Below are 21,241 nucleotides of genomic sequence, written 5' to 3'. Positions count from 1 at the left end.
ATGAATGCATAGATGAATGGATGGACAGTTCTTTGTTCTGATAGTTTTACGACTTTGTGCACATCTCCCCGTGTACAGTACCAGGCTATAAGGAGCCGGCTGCCGCAAGATTTCTTCATGAACAACCGTCCGGTCAACAACAAGTGCGTGTTCATCAATGAGCGAGAAGTGACCCAAGACTTCCACCTGCACCCCGGCTCCTACGTCATTGTCCCTTCCACTGCGGAACCACGACAAGAATGTGAATTCATCCTCCGCGTGTTCTCCAGAAAACATCTCCTGGAGTAAGTGCTGACTACAACTCTCAACATATCTAAATCCTACATCCATCCGACAGAAGAGTTACTAACAGTGAACTTTATATTTATTCATGTCAGGGCGCAAGGAGAGAGTCCAAATCTGGTTCTGTGCTGCAAGGTAAAAGAAGGCAAAGCAGAAGATTTCCTCATATACACTGACAGTATTATAGTAGTTATATTCTTGTACATAGGGGCAGTATTATAGTAGTTATATTCTTGTACATAGGGGCAGTATTATAGTAGTTATATTCTTGTACATAGGAGCAGTATTATAGTAGTTATATTCTTGTACATAGGGGCAGTATTATAGCAGTTATATTCTTGTACATAGGGGCAGTATTATAGTAGTTATATTCTTGTACATAGGGGCAGTATTATAGTAGTTATATTCTTGTACATAGGGGCAGTATTATAGTAGTTATATTCTTGTACATAGGGGCAGTATTATAGTAGTTATATTCTTGTACATAGGGGCAGTATTATAGTAGTTATATTCTTGTACATAGGGGCAGTATTATAGCAGTTATATTCTTGTACATAGGGGCAGTATTATAGTAGTTATATTCTTGTACATAGGGGCAGTATTATAGTAGTTATATTCTTGTACATAGGAGCAGTATTATAGCAGTTATATTCTTGTACATAGGGGCAGTATTATAGTAGTTATATTCTTGTACATAGGGGCAGTATTATAGCAGTTATATTCTTGTACATAGGGGCAGTATTATAGTAGTTATATTCTTGTACATAGGGGCAGTATTATAGAAGTTATATTCTTGTACATAGGAGCAGTATTATAGCAGTTATATTCTTGTACATAGGGGCAGTATTATAGTAGTTATATTCTTGTACATAGGGGCAGTATTATAGTAGTTATATTCTTGTACATAGGGGCAGTATTATAGTAGTTATATTCTTGTACATAGGGGCAGTATTATAGTAGTTATATTCTTGTACATAGGGGCAGTATTATAGTAGTTATATTCTTGTACATAGGAGCAGTATTATAGTAGTTATATTCTTGTACAGAGGGGCAGTGTTATAGTAGTTATATTCTTGTACATAGGGGCAGTATTATAATAGTTATATTCTTGTACATAGGGGCAGTATTATAGTAGTTATATTCTTGTACATAGGAGCAGTATTATAGTAGTTATATTCTTGTACATAGGGGCAGTATTATAGCAGTTATATTCTTGTACATAGGGGCAGTATTATAGTAGTTATATTCTTGTACATAGGGGCAGTATTATAGCAGTTATATTCTTGTACATAGGGGCAGTATTATAGTAGTTATATTCTTGTACATAGGGGCAGTATTATAGTAGTTATATTCTTGTACATAGGGGCAGTATTATAGTAGTTATATTCTTGTACATAGGGGCAGTATTATAGCAGTTATATTCTTGTACATAGGGGCAGTATTATAGTAGTTATATTCTTGTACATAGGGGCAGTATTATAGTAGTTATATTCTTGTACATAGGAGCAGTATTATAGCAGTTATATTCTTGTACATAGGGGCAGTATTATAGTAGTTATATTCTTGTACATAGGGGCAGTATTATAGCAGTTATATTCTTGTACATAGGGGCAGTATTATAGTAGTTATATTCTTGTACATAGGGGCAGTATTATAGTAGTTATATTCTTGTACATAGGAGCAGTATTATAGCAGTTATATTCTTGTACATAGGGGCAGTATTATAGTAGTTATATTCTTGTACATAGGGGCAGTATTATAGTAGTTATATTCTTGTACATAGGGGCAGTATTATAGTAGTTATATTCTTGTACATAGGGGCAGTATTATAGTAGTTATATTCTTGTACATAGGGGCAGTATTATAGTAGTTATATTCTTGTACATAGGAGCAGTATTATAGTAGTTATATTCTTGTACATAGGGGCAGTATTATAGTAGTTATATTCTTGTACATAGGGGCAGTATTATAGTAGTTATATTCTTGTACATAGGGGCAGTATTATAGTAGTTATATTCTTGTACATAGGGGCAGTATTATAGTAGTTATATTCTTGTACATAGGGGCAGTATTATAGTAGTTATATTCTTGTACATAGGAGCAGTATTATAGTAGTTATATTCTTGTACATAGGGGCAGTATTATAGTAGTTATATTCTTGTACATAGGGGCAGTATTATAGTAGTTATATTCTTGTACATAGGGGCAGTATTATAGTAGTTATATTCTTGTACATAGGAGCAGTATTATAGTAGTTATATTCTTGTACATAGGAGCAGTATTATAGTAGTTATATTCTTGTACATAGGGGCAGTATTATAGTAGTTATATTCTTGTACATAGGGGCAGTATTATAGTAGTTATATGCTTGTACATAGGGGCAGTATTATAGTAGTTATATTCTTGTACATAGGAGCAGTATTATAGTAGTTATATTCCTGTACATAGGGGGCAGTATTATAGTAGTTATATTCTTGTACATAGGGGCCGTATTATAGTAGTTATATTCTTGTATATAGGGGGCAGTATTATAGTAGTTATATTCTTGTACATAGGAGCAGTATTATAGTAGTTATATTCTTGTACATAGGGGCAGTATTATAGTAGATATATTCTTGTACATAGGAGTAGTATTATAGAAGTTATATTCTTGTACATAGGGGCAGTATTATAGTAGTTATATTCTTGTACATAGGAGCAGTATTATAGTAGTTATATTCTTGTACATAGGAGCAGTATTATAGTAGTTATATTCTTGTACATAGGGGCAGTATTATAGTAGTTATATGCTTGTACATAGGGGCAGTATTATAGTAGTTATATTCTTGTACATAGGAGCAGTATTATAGTAGTTATATTCCTGTACATAGGGGGCAGTATTATAGTAGTTATATTCTTGTACATAGGGAGCAGTATTATAGTAGTTATATTCTTGTACATAGGAGCAGTATTATAGTAGTTATATTCTTGTGCATAGGGGGCAGTATTATAGTAGTTATATTCTTGTACATAGGGGCAGTATTATATTAGTTTATTCTTGTACATAGGGGGCAGTATTATAGTAGTTATATTCTTGTACATAGGAGCAGCATTATAGTAGTTATATTTTTGTACATAGGAGCAGTATTATAGTAGTTATATTCTTGTACATAGGGGCAGTATTATAGTAGTTACGGTATATTCTTGCACATAGGAGCAGTATTATAGTAGTTATATTCTTGTACATAGGAGCAGTATTATAGTAGTTATATTCTTGTACATAGGAGCAGTATTATAGTAGTTATATTCTTGTATATAGGGGGCAGTATTATAGTAGTTATATTCTTGTACATAGGGGCAGTATTATAGTAGTTATATGCTTGTACATAGGGGCAGTATTATAGTAGTTATATGCTTGTACATAGGGGCAGTATTATAGTAGTTATATTCTTGTACATATGGGCAGTATTATTGTAGTTATATTCTTGTACATAGGTGGCAGTATTATAGTAATTATATTCTTGTACATAGGAGCAGTATTATAGTAGTTATATTCTTGTACATAGGGGCAGTATTATAGTAGTTATATTCTTGTACATAGGAGCAGTATTATAGTAGTTATATTCCTGTACATAGGAGCAGTATTATAGTAGTTATATTCCTGTACATAGGAGCAGTATTATAGTAGTTATATTCTTGTACATAGGAGCAGTATTGTAATAGTTATATTATAGTATATAGGGGGCAGTATTATAGTGACCAATGTGCGTTTGTATTAGAGTATGACAATTTGGACGTGCCTTGTTTTTCATCAGAAAATTGCTGACAAAAAAGATGAACAAGAAAATGTCATCATCAGATATTTTGAGAAGGTAAGCAGTTTTGCAACAACTGTAATATAAACAGTATAAAATGTTATTAAATACATAAATGGCAGATTATATGATAAGAGAATTTATAATCAGTGACTTAAAATGAATAACGTTTTTAATTTAGTCATTTGAACAAATGCAGTTTTTTTTCAATCTATTTAGGGCCAAAATCTTTTGCTTATTAGTTTCTTAATATATCTTTATAGTGATGGAAGTTTGGCTGCTATGTAGCGGAGCTGACTAGTTCTGCCGGTTGCAGCCACCACTAGAGGGAGCTAAGAACCTGACTGCATCATGTGCTCTGTCTATAAGTGGAGGCGTTAGCGCCCTCTAGTGGTGGCATTTTTACTTGCATATCCTGAAGGCAAAGGTACCATAATGCTCTGATAGCCAATGGGGCCCCAGGGGCCCTCTAAAAAGATCTGCTTAAAGGGGCCTAATTTGTATCTTTGCCTCTTCTATATGTCAGGACATGTATTAATTCTATAAATTATGTTGCAGCATCCTGAAATCAATGTCTCCGAGCTGCAGATGCTGCTGAATAAAGGATCGTGGTCCGGTAAGTCACACGTCCTGATCAGACCCGTAGAGAAAAGTCGGGAGGTTTAGGGAGGTTTAAAGGGGGTTTCCACGTTCAATATCTCTGCTTGCTGTCAATAAATGGATAAAAATATGCATGTGCTGACAGTAAGCAGAGATGCTGAAAATGGTGATGGATCGATGCACAAAGGAGGAGAATAGCGTGAGACGCCGTTCATTATGGTGCGGGTTTTTGGCCGCATCATATAACCGCCATCTTGGTAGAACGTGTTCGTTTTGGGCGCGGTTGTTCCTGCGGGGGCTTACGAATTCAATCATTACTATGCATTAACCCCTGGGATGACATTAACCCTCGCAGGGTGTCTCGCCCGTGTGTGATAACGCCGCTCGTCTCCCGCTCTCTCTCGCAGGTGCCAGGAACGCTCCGGTCAAGTTCAGCCTGGACGACTGTAAAGTCATTATGGCTCAGTTGGACGTATCCTTCTCGTGTTACAAAAATCCTTTGATTTGTGCCCTTCCTGCGATGCCCGGGGGGCGCTCAGCCATGACCCCGAATCACCGGCGCTTTTACTTCCAGCAAATTGCTCGTCGCTTTCCATTACGGCAGGACATCATATCCCGTACATTCAGCTCGGCTGCATTGGCATTAACTATTGATTCTATGGCACCAGCCTATACCCCGGCGCTGTACACAGAATTCCCAGGATGGGCATACCATAGAGATAACAACTAGTGATGAGCGAGCGTGCTCGGATAAGGTGTTATCCCAATATTCAGGATAATATGTTCGCGTCCCTGCGGCTGCATAATTCATGGCTGTTACACATCCGCAGCACACGGAGGATTGCCTGTTTGTTAGGTCATCCCTAGATGTGCTGTGACTGTCTAACAGCCGCGAATCATGCAGCCGCAGGGACTCGAACGTAATATCTGAGCACAGCCGAGATACTGGGATAGCACACTCACTCATCACTAATAACATCCACTGTGGACCTGCAGCCGGAGAAGCGGAAAAAGAGCTGCATTTTGAATGCAGCTCTGGCTGTGACTGGAGTGTATGACATATATGATACTAGTGACGTCACATTGTTATCAGCCTTAATCACATTACAGGTGAGTGCGTCCGGCACACTGAACATGATCGAGTTCTACAGCCTATGGCAGCGTCTGATCTCCTACCAGGTGAGCACATCCATCCATCTATGTATCTACTATCTATCTATTATCTATCTATTATCTATCTATATTATCTATCATCTATCTATCTATCTATCTATCTATTATCTATGTATCATCTATCTATCTATTATCTATCTATTATCTATCTATCTATCCATTATATATTATTTATCTATCTATCTATCTATCTATCTATTGTCTATCCATTATATATTATCTATCTTCTACCGATGCTTCATACAAAATTAGAATATCATCAAAAAGTGAATTTATTTCAGTTCTTCAACACAAAAAGTGAATCTCATATATTATATAGAGACATTACACACAGAGTGATCTATTTCACGTGTTTATTTCTGTTAATGTTGATGATTATCGCTTACAGCCAATGAAAACCCAAAAGTCATTATCTCAGTAAATTAGAATAATTAACAAAAAACACCTGCAAAGGCTCCTAAAGGTACCTTCACACTAAACGATATTGCTAACGATCCATGACGTTGCAGTGTCCTGGCTAGCGATATCGTTGTGTTTGACACGCAGCAGCGATCAGGATCCTGCTGTGATATCGCTGGTCGTTGATTAAAGTTCAGAACTTTATTTGGTCGTCAGATCGGCGTATATCGTCGTGTTTGACACCAAAAGCAACGATACCAGCGATGTTTTACAATGGTAACCAGGGTAAATATCGGGTTACTAAGCGCAGGTCCGCGCTTAGTAACCCAATGTTTACCCTGGTTACCAGTGTAAAATGTAAAAAAACAAACAGTACATGCTCACCTGCGCGTCCCCCGCCGTCCGCTTCCTGCACTGACTGAGCACCGGCCGTAAAGTGAAAGCACAGCACAGCGGTGACGTCACCGCTCTGCTGTTAGGGCCGGCACTCAGTCAGTGCAGGGAAGCGGACGCCGGGGGACGCGCAGGTGAGTATGTACTGTTTGTTTTTTTACATTTTACACTGGTAACCAGGGTAAACATCGGGTTACTAAGGGCGGCCCTGCGCTTAGCAACCCGATGTTTACCCTGGTTACCCAGGGACCTATCGCTGCAGCGTCGCTATGTGTGACGGTACCTTTAGTGTTTATAAAGGTCCCTTAGTTTGTTTCAGTAGCTCCACAATCATGGGGAAGACTGCTGACCTGACAGATGTCCAGAAGGCAGTCATTGACACACTCCACAAGGAGGGGAAGCCACAAAAGGTCATTGGTAAAGAAGTCGGCTGTTCACAGAGTGCTGTATCCAAAAATATTAATGGAAAGTGGAGTGGAAGAAAAAAGTGTGGTAGAAAAAGGTGCACAAGCAACCGGGATAACCGCAGCCTGGAAAAGATTGTTAAGAAAAGGCCATTCAGTAATGTGGGGGAGATTCACAAGGAGCGGACTGCTGCTGGAGTCATTGCTTCCAGAGCCGCCGCACACAGACGTGTCCAGGACATGGGCTACAAGTGTCACATTCCTTGTGTCAGCCACTCATGACCAATAGACAACGCCAGAAGTGTCTTATCTGGACCACGGAGAAAAAGAACCGGACTGTTGTCAGTGGTCCAAGGTGTTGTTTTCAGATGGAAGTAAATTTTCCATTATATTTGGCAATCAAGGTCCCAGATTCTGGAGGAAGAGTGGAGGCTACAATCCAAGCTGCTGGAGGTCTGGTGTGAAGTGTCCACAATCAGTGATGGTTTGGGGAGCCATGTCATCTGCTGGTGTAGGTCCACTGTGTTTTATCAAAGTCAGCGCAGCCGTCTACCAGGACATTTTAGAGCACTTCATGCTTCCCTCTGCCGACAAGCTTTCTGGAGATGGAAATGTCATTCTCCAGCAGGACTTGGCCCCTGTCCACACTGCCAAAAGTACCAATACCTGGTGTACAAACAACAGTATCACTGGGCTTGATTGGCAGCAAACTCGCCTGACATTAACCTCATAGAGAATCTATGGAGTATTGTCAAGAGGAAGATGAGACATCAGACCCAACAATGCAGACGAGTTGAAGGTTGCTATCAAAGCAACCTGGGCTTCCATAGCACCTCAGCAGCACCACAGGCTGATCGCCTCCATGCCACGCCGCATTGATGCAGTAATTGATGCAAAGGAGCCCGACCAAGTACTGAGTGCATTTACTGAACATACATTTCAGTAGGACGACATTGCGGATTTTAAAATCATATTTCAAGCTGGTGTTATAAAGTATTCTAATTTACTGAGATAATGACTTTGGGGTTTTCATTGGCTGTAAGCCATAATCATCAACATTAACAGAAATAAACACGTGAAATAGATCACTCTGTGTGTAATGACTATATAGAATATAGGAGATTCACTTTTTGTATTGAAGAACTGAAATAAATTCACTTTTTGATGATATTCTAATTTTGTGAGAAGCCCCTGTATCTATCATCTATTATCTATTTATCAGGATTTATCACAGACATACATAGATCGCTGCGAGTTGTCAGGACCCCTGGGTCGTGTATTTCTGGGGGACCGGTGTCTCCGTTGTGGTCTTACGTCCCCTCAGACGATTATTCCTGGTGTCAGACGCACTTTATATCTCTCGGTGTCTGATATAATGTTATTATGTGCAGATTCTAGGAGACGAGCGGCGCCCGGCTGATCGTCCGGAATCGCAGGCTTTACCCTTGTTCTACACACAGAGGTCACTTCCCGCTAATCTTCCCAGACGCTTTATATAATGTTCCGTTTGCTCGGAGTGAAATTGAGATTTATGCGCGCGGCGTTTGTATTCTGTGGAGCCGCGGAGAGAAATCTCACCGTGTAATCTCATTGTTTCCATAGGAGATTTTCCAGAGGAGAGACATTGATAAATCGGGATATTTGGAGCTGAATGACCTGCAGGCCGCGGTACAGGAGAAAGGTAAAAGATGAGAAATGTCCCCGTCACCAGCTGGAAAGTCAGAGAAGTGTGAAAAGGGCCCGAGACGCCTCCAATCTGCTACTTCTGGAAAGATGTAGCAGAGCTGAGGTTGTCGTCTAAACACCTGAATCCAGCGTGTATCAATATAATGGAAAAGTTTAGCTGCAGTCCTATGTAAAAGGAATAACTCTCTAAAGAAGAACCATCTTATCTGCACTGTCTTGGTCATGATGTAGCAGAGCTCAGTTTGTCCAATATGACCCGAATCCGGTGTGCATTGTCATAATGTAAAAGCTTTCTTGCAGTCCTATGTAAAAAAGTTGAATAATTGTTAGTAGGGGAACTCTGATGAGAACTGAGTTATACCTCCTAGTGCAGGAATGATGCAACAGAGCTGAGTTTCTCATTTAAAGTCCAGAATTGCTTAATCCAAAAGTTGACCTGCAGTCCTATGTAAACAAGAAGAGTTTAGGAATCGCTTCTATAGGGGCTTTGGAAAGAAGAATTATTTTATGTGTGCAACATCTGTAATGATATAGCAGAGTTGAGATTGTCATTTAGCATTATTGGGCTGCATCCTTTGCACAGTGTGATGATATAGGTTTACCAGCAGTCCCATGTAAAACCACAAATATAACATAAGACCACAGCATGGAATGGACATAAGAAGCCCAGCTCTGCTGCATTTCCGTCTGCAGGCGGTGAGGTGCTGTGTATAAATGATGCCGCCGGTCTCGCCATCTCCCCAGCAGAGCCGCACATCATCAGTCAGGTGTCTGCCATAACAGATGAGAACAGGGAGACAGAGACAGGTGCGACCCTCTAATATGTCTACTGTGCGACACTCTAATATGTCCACTGTGCGACCCTCTAATATGTCCACTCACCACGTGTTCTCTCTCTCTCTCTCATCCGCCTCCTCTTGTACTCTCTCTCCTGCTCTCCCTTTCTCCTCTCCCCTGTATCTCACACCTTCTCTTTTTTTGCGCTCTCCTCTTTTTTTATTGACCCTCACTCTCTTGAACTCTGTTTCTTTTTCTCCCTTTTCATAACCATTATCCTTGTACCTGCACAAACTTTTCCCCAAACTTCACTCTGCTGTCTCTATTATGGACTCTTCCATTTTTACTCTTTTTTCTCATGGGTCTCTCTTTTCTTGACGCTCTTCTCTTTGGGTTCTCTCTTTTCTTGGCTCTTTCTTCTCTTGACTCCTCTCTGTTCTCTTCACTTCTCCACCTTTTCTCTCTCACTCTCGGGCTCTTCCTGTCTTTGGTACTTTCTCTGTCTTTCTAACCTCCATCATCTCTCTCATTTCCTCATACTCTCACCGTTTGACTCTCTCACTCTCTTTGCTTACTCTCCATCTCTCTCTTCCCCTCACTCCCTCTCCCCCTGTCTTCTCCATCTCTTTCCTTACTCTCTCCTCTCATTGCTCTCCCTCTTCCTGACCGTCTCTCGCCCTCCTCCTGACTGCCTTTCTCCCTCCTCCTGTCTCTCCCTCCTCTTGTCTCTCGCCCTCCTCCTGTATCTCCCTCCTCCTGACTGTCTCTCCCTCCTCCTGACTGCCTCACCCTCCTCCTGACTGTCTCGCCCTCCTACTGATTGTCTCTCCCTCCTCCTGACTCTCTCCCTCCTCCTGATTGTCTCTCCCTCCTCCTGAATGTCTCTCCCTCCTCCTGATTGTCTCACCCTCCTCCTGATTGTCTCTCCCTCCTCCTGATTGTCTCTCCGTCCTCCTGTCTCTCCCTCCTCCTGACTGACTGTCTCTCCCTCCTCCTGATTGTTTCTCCCTCCTCCTGATTGTCTCTCCCTCCTCCTGATTGTCTCTCCATCCTCCTGTCTCTCCCTCCTCCTGATTGTCTCTCCCTCCTCCTGACTGTCTCTCCCTCCTCCTGACTGTCTCTCCCTCCTCCTGATTGTCTCTCTCCCTCCTCCTGATTGTCTCTCTCCCTCCTCCTGACTATCTCTCCCTCCTCCTGACTGTCTCTCCCTCCTCCTGACTGTCTCTTGCCCTCCTCCTGGCTGTCTCTCCCTCCTCCTGATTGTCTCTCCCTCCTCCTGACTGTCTCTCCCTCCTCCTGATTGTCTCTCCCTCCTCCTGACTGTCTCTCCCTCCTCCTGACTGTCTCTCCCTCCTCCTGATTGTCTCTCCCTCCTCCTGATTGTCTCCCCCTCCTCCTGACTGTCTCTCCCTCCTCCTGACTGTCTCTCCCTCCTCCTGACTGTCTCTCCCTCCTCCTGATTGTCTCTCCCTCCTCCTTACTGTCTCTCCCTCCTCCTGATTGTCTCTCCCTCCTCCTGATTGTCTCCCCCTCCTCCTGATTGTCTCTCCCTCCTCCTGACTGTCTCTCCCTCCTCCTGACTGTCTCTCCCTCCTCCTGATTGTCTCTCCCTCCTCCTTACTGTCTCTCCCTCCTCCTGATTGTCTCTCCCTCCTCCTGATTGTCTCTCCCTCCTCCTGACTGTCTCTCCCTCCTCCTGATTGTCTCTCCCTCCTCCTGACTGTCTCTCCCTCCCCATGACTGTCTCTCCCTCCTCCTGATTGTCTCTCCCTCCTCCTGATTGTCTCCCCCTCCTCCTGACTGTCTCTCCCTCCTCCTGACTGTCTCTCCCTCCTCCTGACTGTCTCTCCCTCCTCCTGATTGTCTCTCCCTCCTCCTTACTGTCTCTCCCTCCTCCTGATTGTCTCTCCCTCCTCCTGATTGTCTCCCCCTCCTCCTGATTGTCTCTCCCTCCTCCTGACTGTCTCTCCCTCCTCCTGACTGTCTCTCCCTCCTCCTGATTGTCTCTCCCTCCTCCTTACTGTCTCTCCCTCCTCCTGATTGTCTCTCCCTCCTCCTGATTGTCTCTCCCTCCTCCTGATTGTCTCTCCCTCCTCCTGACTGTCTCTCCCTCCTCCTGACTCTCTCTCCCTCTTCCTGACTGTCTTTCGCCCTCCTCCTGACTGTCTCTCACCCTCTCTTTCCTCACGCTCCGTCTCTCTCACTATTTAACGCCTGTAGGAATCACATTAAGCCGTCAGTTCTCCAGCCTAATGGCGCTGCGATACGGCGACTCGTCTCTGAAAATCAATTTTGAGAACTTCGTCTGCCTCATGCTGCGGATGGAGATCAATGAAGGTACGTCACCGCGCCACATGTGCATGCTGTAACGCCGCAGAGGTGCCATCGATTGCTCGTGGATGGCGGCCTCCGCTCACCCGCAGGGAACTCATGTGATTTCTATACATCAGTGATGGCGGACTCACCCGCTCTCACCTTCCCTGGATACAATGTATCTTTTTATTAACCCTTTCTGCTTGTTCTTTTGGAACAGGAACCATTCATGTATCTTTTTGACTAATTTATCTCTTTTCTTCTTAAAGAGACAGTCGCCTGATAAAATCTCTTCCCAGAGTTCAGTTCTAGGACCCAATGGGCATTTGCTCCCTGGTCGGCTTCGTTCTGCAGGCCGGCTCTGGAGACAGCTGGGAGTAGTAGTACTTCCTCTTGTTTGCAGTCCTGCATTTTCCACTAATGCGCGCTGTGCTCCTCCTCCCTCTAGCGCCTCCTAGGCTCCGCCGTACAATATCGCTGCCTCCGGCTCCACCAGCCTCATCCGCTCCAGGTTCAACCCGTCCCTTCCCCATTTTATACCATCGTCACCGCCAGTCAGCGGTACAGGTAGGACGTGGGGAAGGGCCGTTCATGGTACATTGGTGCAGGGTACAGATGGGCGAAGATAAGGGGCGAGCGGCTGCATAGCGATGTAGCAGAGCTGAATGCGTTATCTGCCTCTGCCCTACACTACACGCGCAGACATGTATATGTAAGGATACATACATGAGCACAACCAACAATCATACATGCAAATCCTAAATAAAATGTCCTACAATATTCACAGATATAGAAGTAAAAGTTTCACTGTCCAGCACGGCTGATAACAGAGAGAAACAGCTCTCCTCCTATATGAAATAGTCTCACATCCTCTGCTATCAAGGTGTCAAACTTTTATACCTGTGACCAGTAATATTAGTGCCCCCATAATAAGCACCTGTCGACATAAGGGGGGCACATACTTACACGTATTGCTTCGTGCCCCCATTATTAATGATCAGACGCACGCTTTGCATGGTTTGGTGATGGAGGACCGTGTATTATCATCTCTTGCTTTGCAACGTTTGCATAAATCTCCCAGCACCACTGATTATCCAGGGCACCATAGGTTGCTCCCGCTGGTTGTCAGACTGGGGAAACAAGGTTGTCAGACGTCCGAACCTCATGGATTAAAGCTTTGTAAGGTTCAGCGACGTCCCCAGGAGGCTCCTGAATGTGGAGCTGGGAGAATAATGCAAACCCGGGCTGTCACCGAGAAGCTAGCGCGCCCATCTGCTGCTACAATCCTCCATTATCATCTGCTCCTATTGACGTCTCTTTCTCTCCATTCCAGAGGTCTTTCATAATCTGAGCAAAGATGGGAAAGGAATCTATTTAAAAGAGGCCGAGGTACGTACAATAGCGATAATTCTCTCCTCTAAGACCGGAGGACTCATTCCTCAAGGTTTTTAAAAGGAATCTGTCACTATTTTTTCTGTCACCTCTGAAAGCAGCATTATGTAGGGGCTGAGACCCTGATTCCAGTGATGTGCCACTTACTGGGCTGACTGCTGCTGTTTTGATAAAATCACTGCTTCATTTGCTGCAGATTTACCAGTTCGCTACATGCTGAGCTCTGTATAACCCCTCCCACACCACTGATTGGAAGCTTTCAGTGTACGCTGTGCATAGGCAGAAAGCTGCCAATCAGTGCAGTTACACAGAGCTCATGAATATGAAGAACTATATATATGTAGTTCACTGGTGATAATCTCTTACTAGTAAAACGGCAACTTTAAAAAAAAAAAACAGCAAGTAGCCCAGCACGCGAGACATCGCTGGAATCAGAGACTTTTGTATCCACATTATGCTACTCTCAGATTAGGAAGGAAAAACCAGTGACGTATTCAAGGATATATTACAATATTGTCCCTATGTACAAGAATATAACTACTGTAATACTGCTCCTATGTACAAGAATATAACTACTATAATACTGCTCCTATGTACAAGAGTATAACTACTATAATACTGCCCCCTATGTACAAGAATATAACTACTATAATACTGCCCACTATGTACAAGAATATAACTACTATATTACTGCTTCTATGTACAAGAATATAACTACTATAATACTGCTCCTATGTACAAGAATATAACTACTATAATACTGCTCCTATGTACAAGAATATAACTACTATAATACTGCTCCTATGTACAAGAATGTAACTACTATAATACTGCTCCTATGTACAAGAATATAACTACTATAATACTGCTCCTATGTACAAGAATATAACTACTATAATACTGCTCCTATGTACAAGAATATAACTACTATGATACTACCCCCTATATACAAGAATATAACTACTATAATATTGCTCCTATGTACAAGAATATAACTACTATAATAGTGTTCCTATGTACAAGAATATAACTACTATAATACTGCCCCTATGTACAAGAATATAACTACTATAATACTGCACCTATGTACAAGAATATAACTACTATAATACTGCCCCCTATGTACAAGAATATAACTACTATAATACTGCCCCCTATGTACAAGAATATAACTACTATAATACTGCCCCCTATGTACAAGAATATATTTACTATAATACTGCCCCCTATGTACAAGAATATAACTACTATAATACTGCCCCCTATGTACAAGAATATAACTACTATAATACTGCCCTATGTACAAGAATATAACTACTATAATACTGCCCCCTATGTACAAGAATATAACTACTATAATACTGCTCCTATGTACAAGAATATAACTACTATAATACTGCCCCTATGTACAAGAATATAACTACTATAATACTGCCCCTATGTACAAGAATATAACTACTATAATACTGCTCCTATATACAAGAATATAACTACTATAATACTGCCCCTATGTACAGGAATATAACTACTATAATACTGCCCTCTATGTACAAGAATATAACTACTATAATACTGCCCCCTATGTACAAGAATATAACTACTATAATACTGCCTCCTATATACAAAAATATAACGACTATAATATTGCTCCTATGTACAAGAATATAACTACTATAATACTGCCCCTATGTACAAGAATATAACTACTATAATACTGCCCCTATGTACAAGAATATAACTACTATAATACTGCCCCTATGTACAAGAATATAACTACTATAATACTGCCCCCTATGTACAAGAATATAACTACTATAATACTGCCCTCTATGTACAAGAATATAACTACTATAATACTGCCCCCTATGTACAAGAATATAACTATTATAATACTGCCTCCTATATACAAGAATATAACTACTATAATATTGCCCCTATGTACAAAAATATAACTACTATAATACTGCCCCTATGTACAAAAATATAACTACTATAATACTGCACCTATGTACAAGAATATAACTGCTATAATACTGCCTCTATGTACAAGAATATAACTACTATAATAGTGTTCCTATGTACAAGAATATAACTGCTATAATACTGCTCCTATGTACAAGAATATAACTACTATAATACTGCCCCATGTACAAGAATATAACTACTATAATACTGCTCCTATGTACAAGAATATAACTACTATAATACTGCTTCTATGTACAAGAATATAACTACTATAATACTGCTCCTATGTACAAGAATATAACTACTATAATACTGCTCCTATGTACAGGAATATAACTACTATAATACTGATCCTATGTACAAGAATATAACTGCTATAATACTGCCCCTATGTACAAGAATATAACTACTATAATACTGCCCCTATGTACAAGAATATAACTACTATAATACTGCCCCTATGTACAAGAATATAACTACTATAATACTGCTTCTATGTACAAGAATATAACTACTATAATACTGCTCCTATGTACAAGAATATAACTACTATAATACTGCCCCTATGTACAAGAATATAACTACTATAATACTGCCCCTATGTACAAGAATATAACTACTATAATACTGCCCCTATGTACAAGAATATAACTACTATAATACTGCTCCTATGTACAAGAATATAACTACTATAATACTGCTCCTATGTACAAGAATATAACTGCTATAATACTGCCCCTATGTACAGGAATATTGACGAGGTATTTGATATAATTCTGCCTTTTGTCTCTGACCCGTCCTTTGTGAGATACTATAATGCCGCCTCCCTGTCAGTAATGATCACGTTACATAACTGCACAGAATAGACACATTTGTCCTTTGAACCCTGTAATGTTTTTCTTGTATCGGTGAAGATGTTTTGTATTTAATGATTTTCTCCCGTTCTGTGGGGCAGTGGATGACGCTGATCACGTTTTAATGAAGTCAGACATCAGTGTGACTCGTTTAATCTCGGGGTCAGCATAGATTTGTCAATCAGAAGCCTCTTCCTTTCCTTCTCCGTATAAAACATAGTTAAGGTGCAGGATGTGGCTGTATTTTTTTTTCAGATGTAATTACAGTATTCTTCCTTTAGGTGTCACTATTGAGCTGTTTCCTTTATATAATTTAGTCAGTGACTAATCTTAGAATTCTACAATTTTTGTATCATGAATACTTTTCTGCATCCCTAATACTGACTGTATTCTTTTCTACAGTGGATGATGCTGACTCTTTACGCCTGAGGACACAAAGAAAATCCTTTTTTATGGATATTTGCACTGATTTTCCGCAATTAATTTTTAATAGACTTTTTTTAAAATGATGTTATACAATAATCAAGATCAATTTACACTCAAGTCTTTAGACATTTCCGAATCACAATTTATATTTTTGCACATTATTTTGTAATTTTTTTTATTGCATATTTATTTTTTTTCCACTATTTATTTTATATTTTTTAATTCATTTCTGACCAGACGATCCTTGTGATTATTAAGGTAAGGGTTGTCTCTTGTATCTTTGGACATTATATTTTACATATTATTGGTCGACTCGTTATTGCATTTTTCTGCCAGCAGGGGACACTGTTGTTAATGCTATGAATGGTTAATGAAAGCAGAACAGTGCCACCTAGTGACTGGAGATGGGTATTACATGCGAAGTCTAATATTAATGGGGAAAAAAAAAGTTGTGACTCTTGGAAGAAATTGAGAAAATAAAAAGATAATTGTCTGCAGCAGGAAGATTTTTTTTTAGATGAGGATTTTTTTTATTATTTATTATTATTATGTACAATTCCTTTTGGGTTAGAAAAAGGTGACAGTTCCCCTTTAAGATGAGACAAAATCTTAATTTACGGACCTGTTGTAGGAGCCGGTGTTCCTGCGTCCGCTCTTTTCCTTCTGCACTCAGACATGAAAAGCAATCGAGCAGTAATGGACTGCGAGCTCTCATTTTGCTGCGTGTGGGCGGCTGGTGGCGTTTAGCGAGGCGCGCGCCGCACTTTCCATTATATCCGACAATTAGCCTGACGACACTTCTACTAATAACATCTGACTTGTTTATTGTTAATCAGCGCGGCGACGACGTCGTGTTTTCCATCAACAGTCTACCTGGGCGGAATTAACACATTATCTGCGGACCCGGACGACGCTTCTGGAGCCGTAATATCGCGGGTTATTACAGCCTCGTATCTGGGTTATTACGGGGGACGCACAGAGATGTGAGCGATGTCAGGAGGAAGCGGGGGACGCGAGTCCATCTATTATTATGTCCCTATAATGGGCATCGTCCGGGGAAGCAGCCGAGGAGGTGGCAGATGACGGGTTACCGGGGGGCTCAGGGGTCTCCTCCAGTGGCACATATTAGTAATGAGGACAGCGAGAGCATGAAATATTCACACCTAGGGGGCGCTGTTCTCAGAAACTCTGCACATTGTGATCTATAGGTGCTGATAATGTATGAACGGTAATACAACAGGAATGTACTGAAAGAATGTAAGACAAGCAATGACACTGACACTCGGGGTACAGGATAATGACACTGACACTGGGGGTACAGGATAATGACACTGACACTGGGGGTACAGGATAATGACACTGACACTTGGGGTACAGGATAATGACACTGACACTCGGGGTACAGGATAATGACACTGACACTCGGGGTACAGGATAATGACACTGACACTCGGGGTACAGGATAATGACGCTGACACTCGGGGTACAGGATAATGACACGGACACTGGGGGTACAGGATAATGACACTGACACTCGGGGTACAGGATAATGACACTGACACTCGGGGTACAGGATAATGACACTGACACTGGGGGTACAGGATAATGACACTGACACTGGGGGTACAGGATAATGACACTGACACTCGGGGTACACGATAATGATACTGACACTGGGGGTACAGGATAATGACACTGACACTCGGGGTACAGGATAATGACACTGACACTGGGTGTACAGGATAATGACACTGACACTCGGGGTAGAGGATAATGACACTGACACTGGGGGTAGAGGATAATGACACTGACACTCGGGGTATAGGATAATGACACTGACACTGGGGGTACAGGATAATGACACTGACACTGGGGGTACAGGATAATGACACTGACACTCGGGGTAGAGGATAATGACACTGACACTCGGGGTACAGGATAATGACACTGACACTGGGGGTACAGGGTAATGAAACTGACACTCGGGGTACACGATAATGACACTGACACTGGGGGTACAGGATAATGACACTGACACTTGGGGTACAGGATAATGACACTGACACTCGGGGTACAGGATAATGACACTGACACTGGGGGTACAGGATAATGACACTGACACTCGGGGTACACGATAATGACACTGACACTGGGGGTACAGGATAATGACACTGACACTTGGGGTACAGGATAATGACACTGACACTGGGGGTACAGGATAATGACACTGACACTGGGGGTACAGGATAATGACACTGACACTGGGGTACAGGATAATGACACTGACACTCGGGGTACAGGATAATGACACTGACACTCGGGGTACAGGATAATGACACTGACACTCGGGGTACAGGATAATGACACTGACACTCGGGGTACAGGATAATGACACTGACACTCGGGGTACAGGATAATGACACTGACACTCGGGGTACAGGATAATGACACTGACACTCGGGGTACAGGATAATGACACTGACACTGGGGGTACAGGATAATGACACTGACACTCGGGGTACAGGATAATGACACTGACACTCGGAGTACAGGATAATGACGCTGACACTCGGGGTACAGGATAATGACACTGACACTGGGGGTACAGGATAATGACACTGACACTCGGGGTACAGGATAATGACACTGACACTGGGGGTACAGGATAATGACACTGACACTCGGGGTACAGGATAATGACACTGACACTGGGGGTACAGGATAATGACACTGACACTGGGGGTGCAGGATAATGACACTGACACTGGGGGTACAGGATAATGACACTGACACTGGGGGTACAGGATAATGACGCTGACACTCGGGGTACAGGATAATGACACTGACACTGGGGGTACAGGATAATGACACTGACACTCGGGGTACAGGATAATGACACTGACACTGGGGGTACAGGATAATGACACTGACACTCGGGGTACAGGATAATGACACTGACACTGGGGGTACAGGATAATGACACTGACACTCGGGGTACAGGATAATGACACTGACACTGGGGGTACAGGATAATGACACTGACACTCGGGGTACAGGATAATGACACTCGGGGTACAGGATAATGACACTCGGGTACATACACATTTGGGTGCAGGCTCGGTTGTGGATGTTGCAGACTTTCTGTGGTTGAGCAGAGCTGGGGTTTCATTTTGTTTTTCTTTCTTGTACACAGGTGACGCCGTTATGATGTTGGGGTGCCGGCGACACCATGACACTTGCGAGCTGCTCTGAATCAGGATGGAAACAGAAGCAATCACATTATCCAGTTATACTTGAACGCTCCCTGTATAATCTGCCCTCTAAATAATCCAGCAATTCCTGTAATCTGGCATGTCCTGGTAATCTGGAGCATTTCCTGTATACACTGACTCTATAAGAGCTGTAAATGTATTGATACAATGTAACTGTTGCGTTAACCCCTGATGACGCTGCCGGTCGGCGTCGCTGCCTTTGTATTCTATTTATTGATATTTCGTTACAATGTATTTTATGTTATTTATTTAAGTTATTTTTTTATTTTATGTATTTGCCGTCCAGGTTTTTTTACATGATTACATTGTATCTCTGATCATTATATGGTGATTTTTTACTAAAATAAATATTTTCATGAAATGCTTCCTCTTCTATATTATCTCCTCATCGCCGTGCGATCTGTTGGTCTCTCCTGGTCGCTCAGTTCTGTTTTGTGAGATATTATTATCTTTGATCTTCACAGTATGTAAAGACAGATCACTGTATAAAAGCTGAACGCTCGGCTCCTGAAATACTCTGTGCTGCACTGTTACTTTCATCTCCCACTTGCCGCTATTCTCCACCCGTGACATATATTCCTGTCTTCACTAACATCGCATGATAGGACGTCACTGCCCATCTCCCATATGATCAGTCGCAGTGTCGCCTTACATACTCTGTGCTGCTGCTGATTCTGCTCTTTTCGCTATGAAATGCTCAGTCCCTCCTCAAATACTCTGTACTTCTTTCACCATGTGACTCTTGCTCTATGGCCTCCCTCTTGTCTCTACTTCCCCACCACGTCATATGAGAATACAGGTCACTGCCACCCACAAGATCAGCGCATTCCACGCTCCACTTCTGAAGTACTCTGTGCTGCCGGGCTATATACTCAGATCATCTTCATATTATTATTATTATTATTATTATTATAATAGAGCCATTTATATTTAACATGTGAGGAGGGGTATACATAATAAAAACAAGTACAGTAATCTTACAAGTCATAACTGGTACAGGAGGAGAGAGGACCCTGCCCGCGAGGGCTCACAGTCTACAAGGGATGGGTGAGGATACAGTAGGTGAGGATAGAGCTGGTCGTGCAGCGGTTTGGTCGATCGGTGGTTACTGCAGGTTGTAGGCTTGTCGGAAGAGGTGGGTCTTCAGGTTCTTTTTGAAGGTTTCGATGGTAGGCGAGAGTCTGATGTGTTGTGGTAGAGGGTTCCAGAGTAGGGGTGAAGCGCGAGAGAAATATTGTATACGATTGTGGGAAGAGGAGATAAGAGGGGAGTAGAGAAGGAGATCTTGTGAGGATCGGAGGTTGCGTGTAGGTAAGTACCGGGAGACGAGGTCACAGATGTATGGAGGAGACAGGTTGTGGATGGCTTTGTATGTCATGGTTAGGCTTTTGTACTGGAGTCTCTGGGTAATGGGGAGCCAGTGAAGGGATTGACGGAGGGGAGAAGCCGGGGAATAGCGGGGGGACTGGTGGATTAGTCGGGCAGCAGAGTTTAGAATAGATTGGAAGGGT

General features: G+C 42.0%; 1 protein-coding gene across 1 annotated transcript in view; it reads left to right on the top strand.

Annotated features, from left to right (window-relative positions):
- LOC143803648 (calpain-14-like) overlaps nucleotides 1-20,080 on the top strand; it is a 47,374-nt gene extending 27,294 nt beyond the window's left edge. Inside the window, exons 17-27 of the mRNA XM_077281430.1 lie at nucleotides 79-284; nucleotides 378-417; nucleotides 4,077-4,133; nucleotides 4,635-4,692; nucleotides 5,084-5,148; nucleotides 5,787-5,855; nucleotides 8,648-8,726; nucleotides 11,729-11,845; nucleotides 13,155-13,210; nucleotides 16,435-16,716; nucleotides 19,652-20,080. Coding sequence (XP_077137545.1) covers nucleotides 79-284; nucleotides 378-417; nucleotides 4,077-4,133; nucleotides 4,635-4,692; nucleotides 5,084-5,148; nucleotides 5,787-5,855; nucleotides 8,648-8,726; nucleotides 11,729-11,845; nucleotides 13,155-13,210; nucleotides 16,435-16,461 — 774 coding nt within the window. The 3' untranslated portion in view covers nucleotides 16,462-16,716; nucleotides 19,652-20,080. The remainder of the gene's footprint in view (nucleotides 1-78; nucleotides 285-377; nucleotides 418-4,076; nucleotides 4,134-4,634; nucleotides 4,693-5,083; nucleotides 5,149-5,786; nucleotides 5,856-8,647; nucleotides 8,727-11,728; nucleotides 11,846-13,154; nucleotides 13,211-16,434; nucleotides 16,717-19,651) is intronic.
- Nucleotides 20,081-21,241: the final 1,161 nt, after the last annotated feature.

This window comes from Ranitomeya variabilis, chromosome 2, assembly GCF_051348905.1.
Source record: "Ranitomeya variabilis isolate aRanVar5 chromosome 2, aRanVar5.hap1, whole genome shotgun sequence".
Classification (NCBI taxonomy): domain Eukaryota; kingdom Metazoa; phylum Chordata; class Amphibia; order Anura; family Dendrobatidae; genus Ranitomeya; species Ranitomeya variabilis.
Note: the sequence above shows the minus strand (reverse complement) of the source record. Positions and strands in the feature narration are given on the sequence as shown.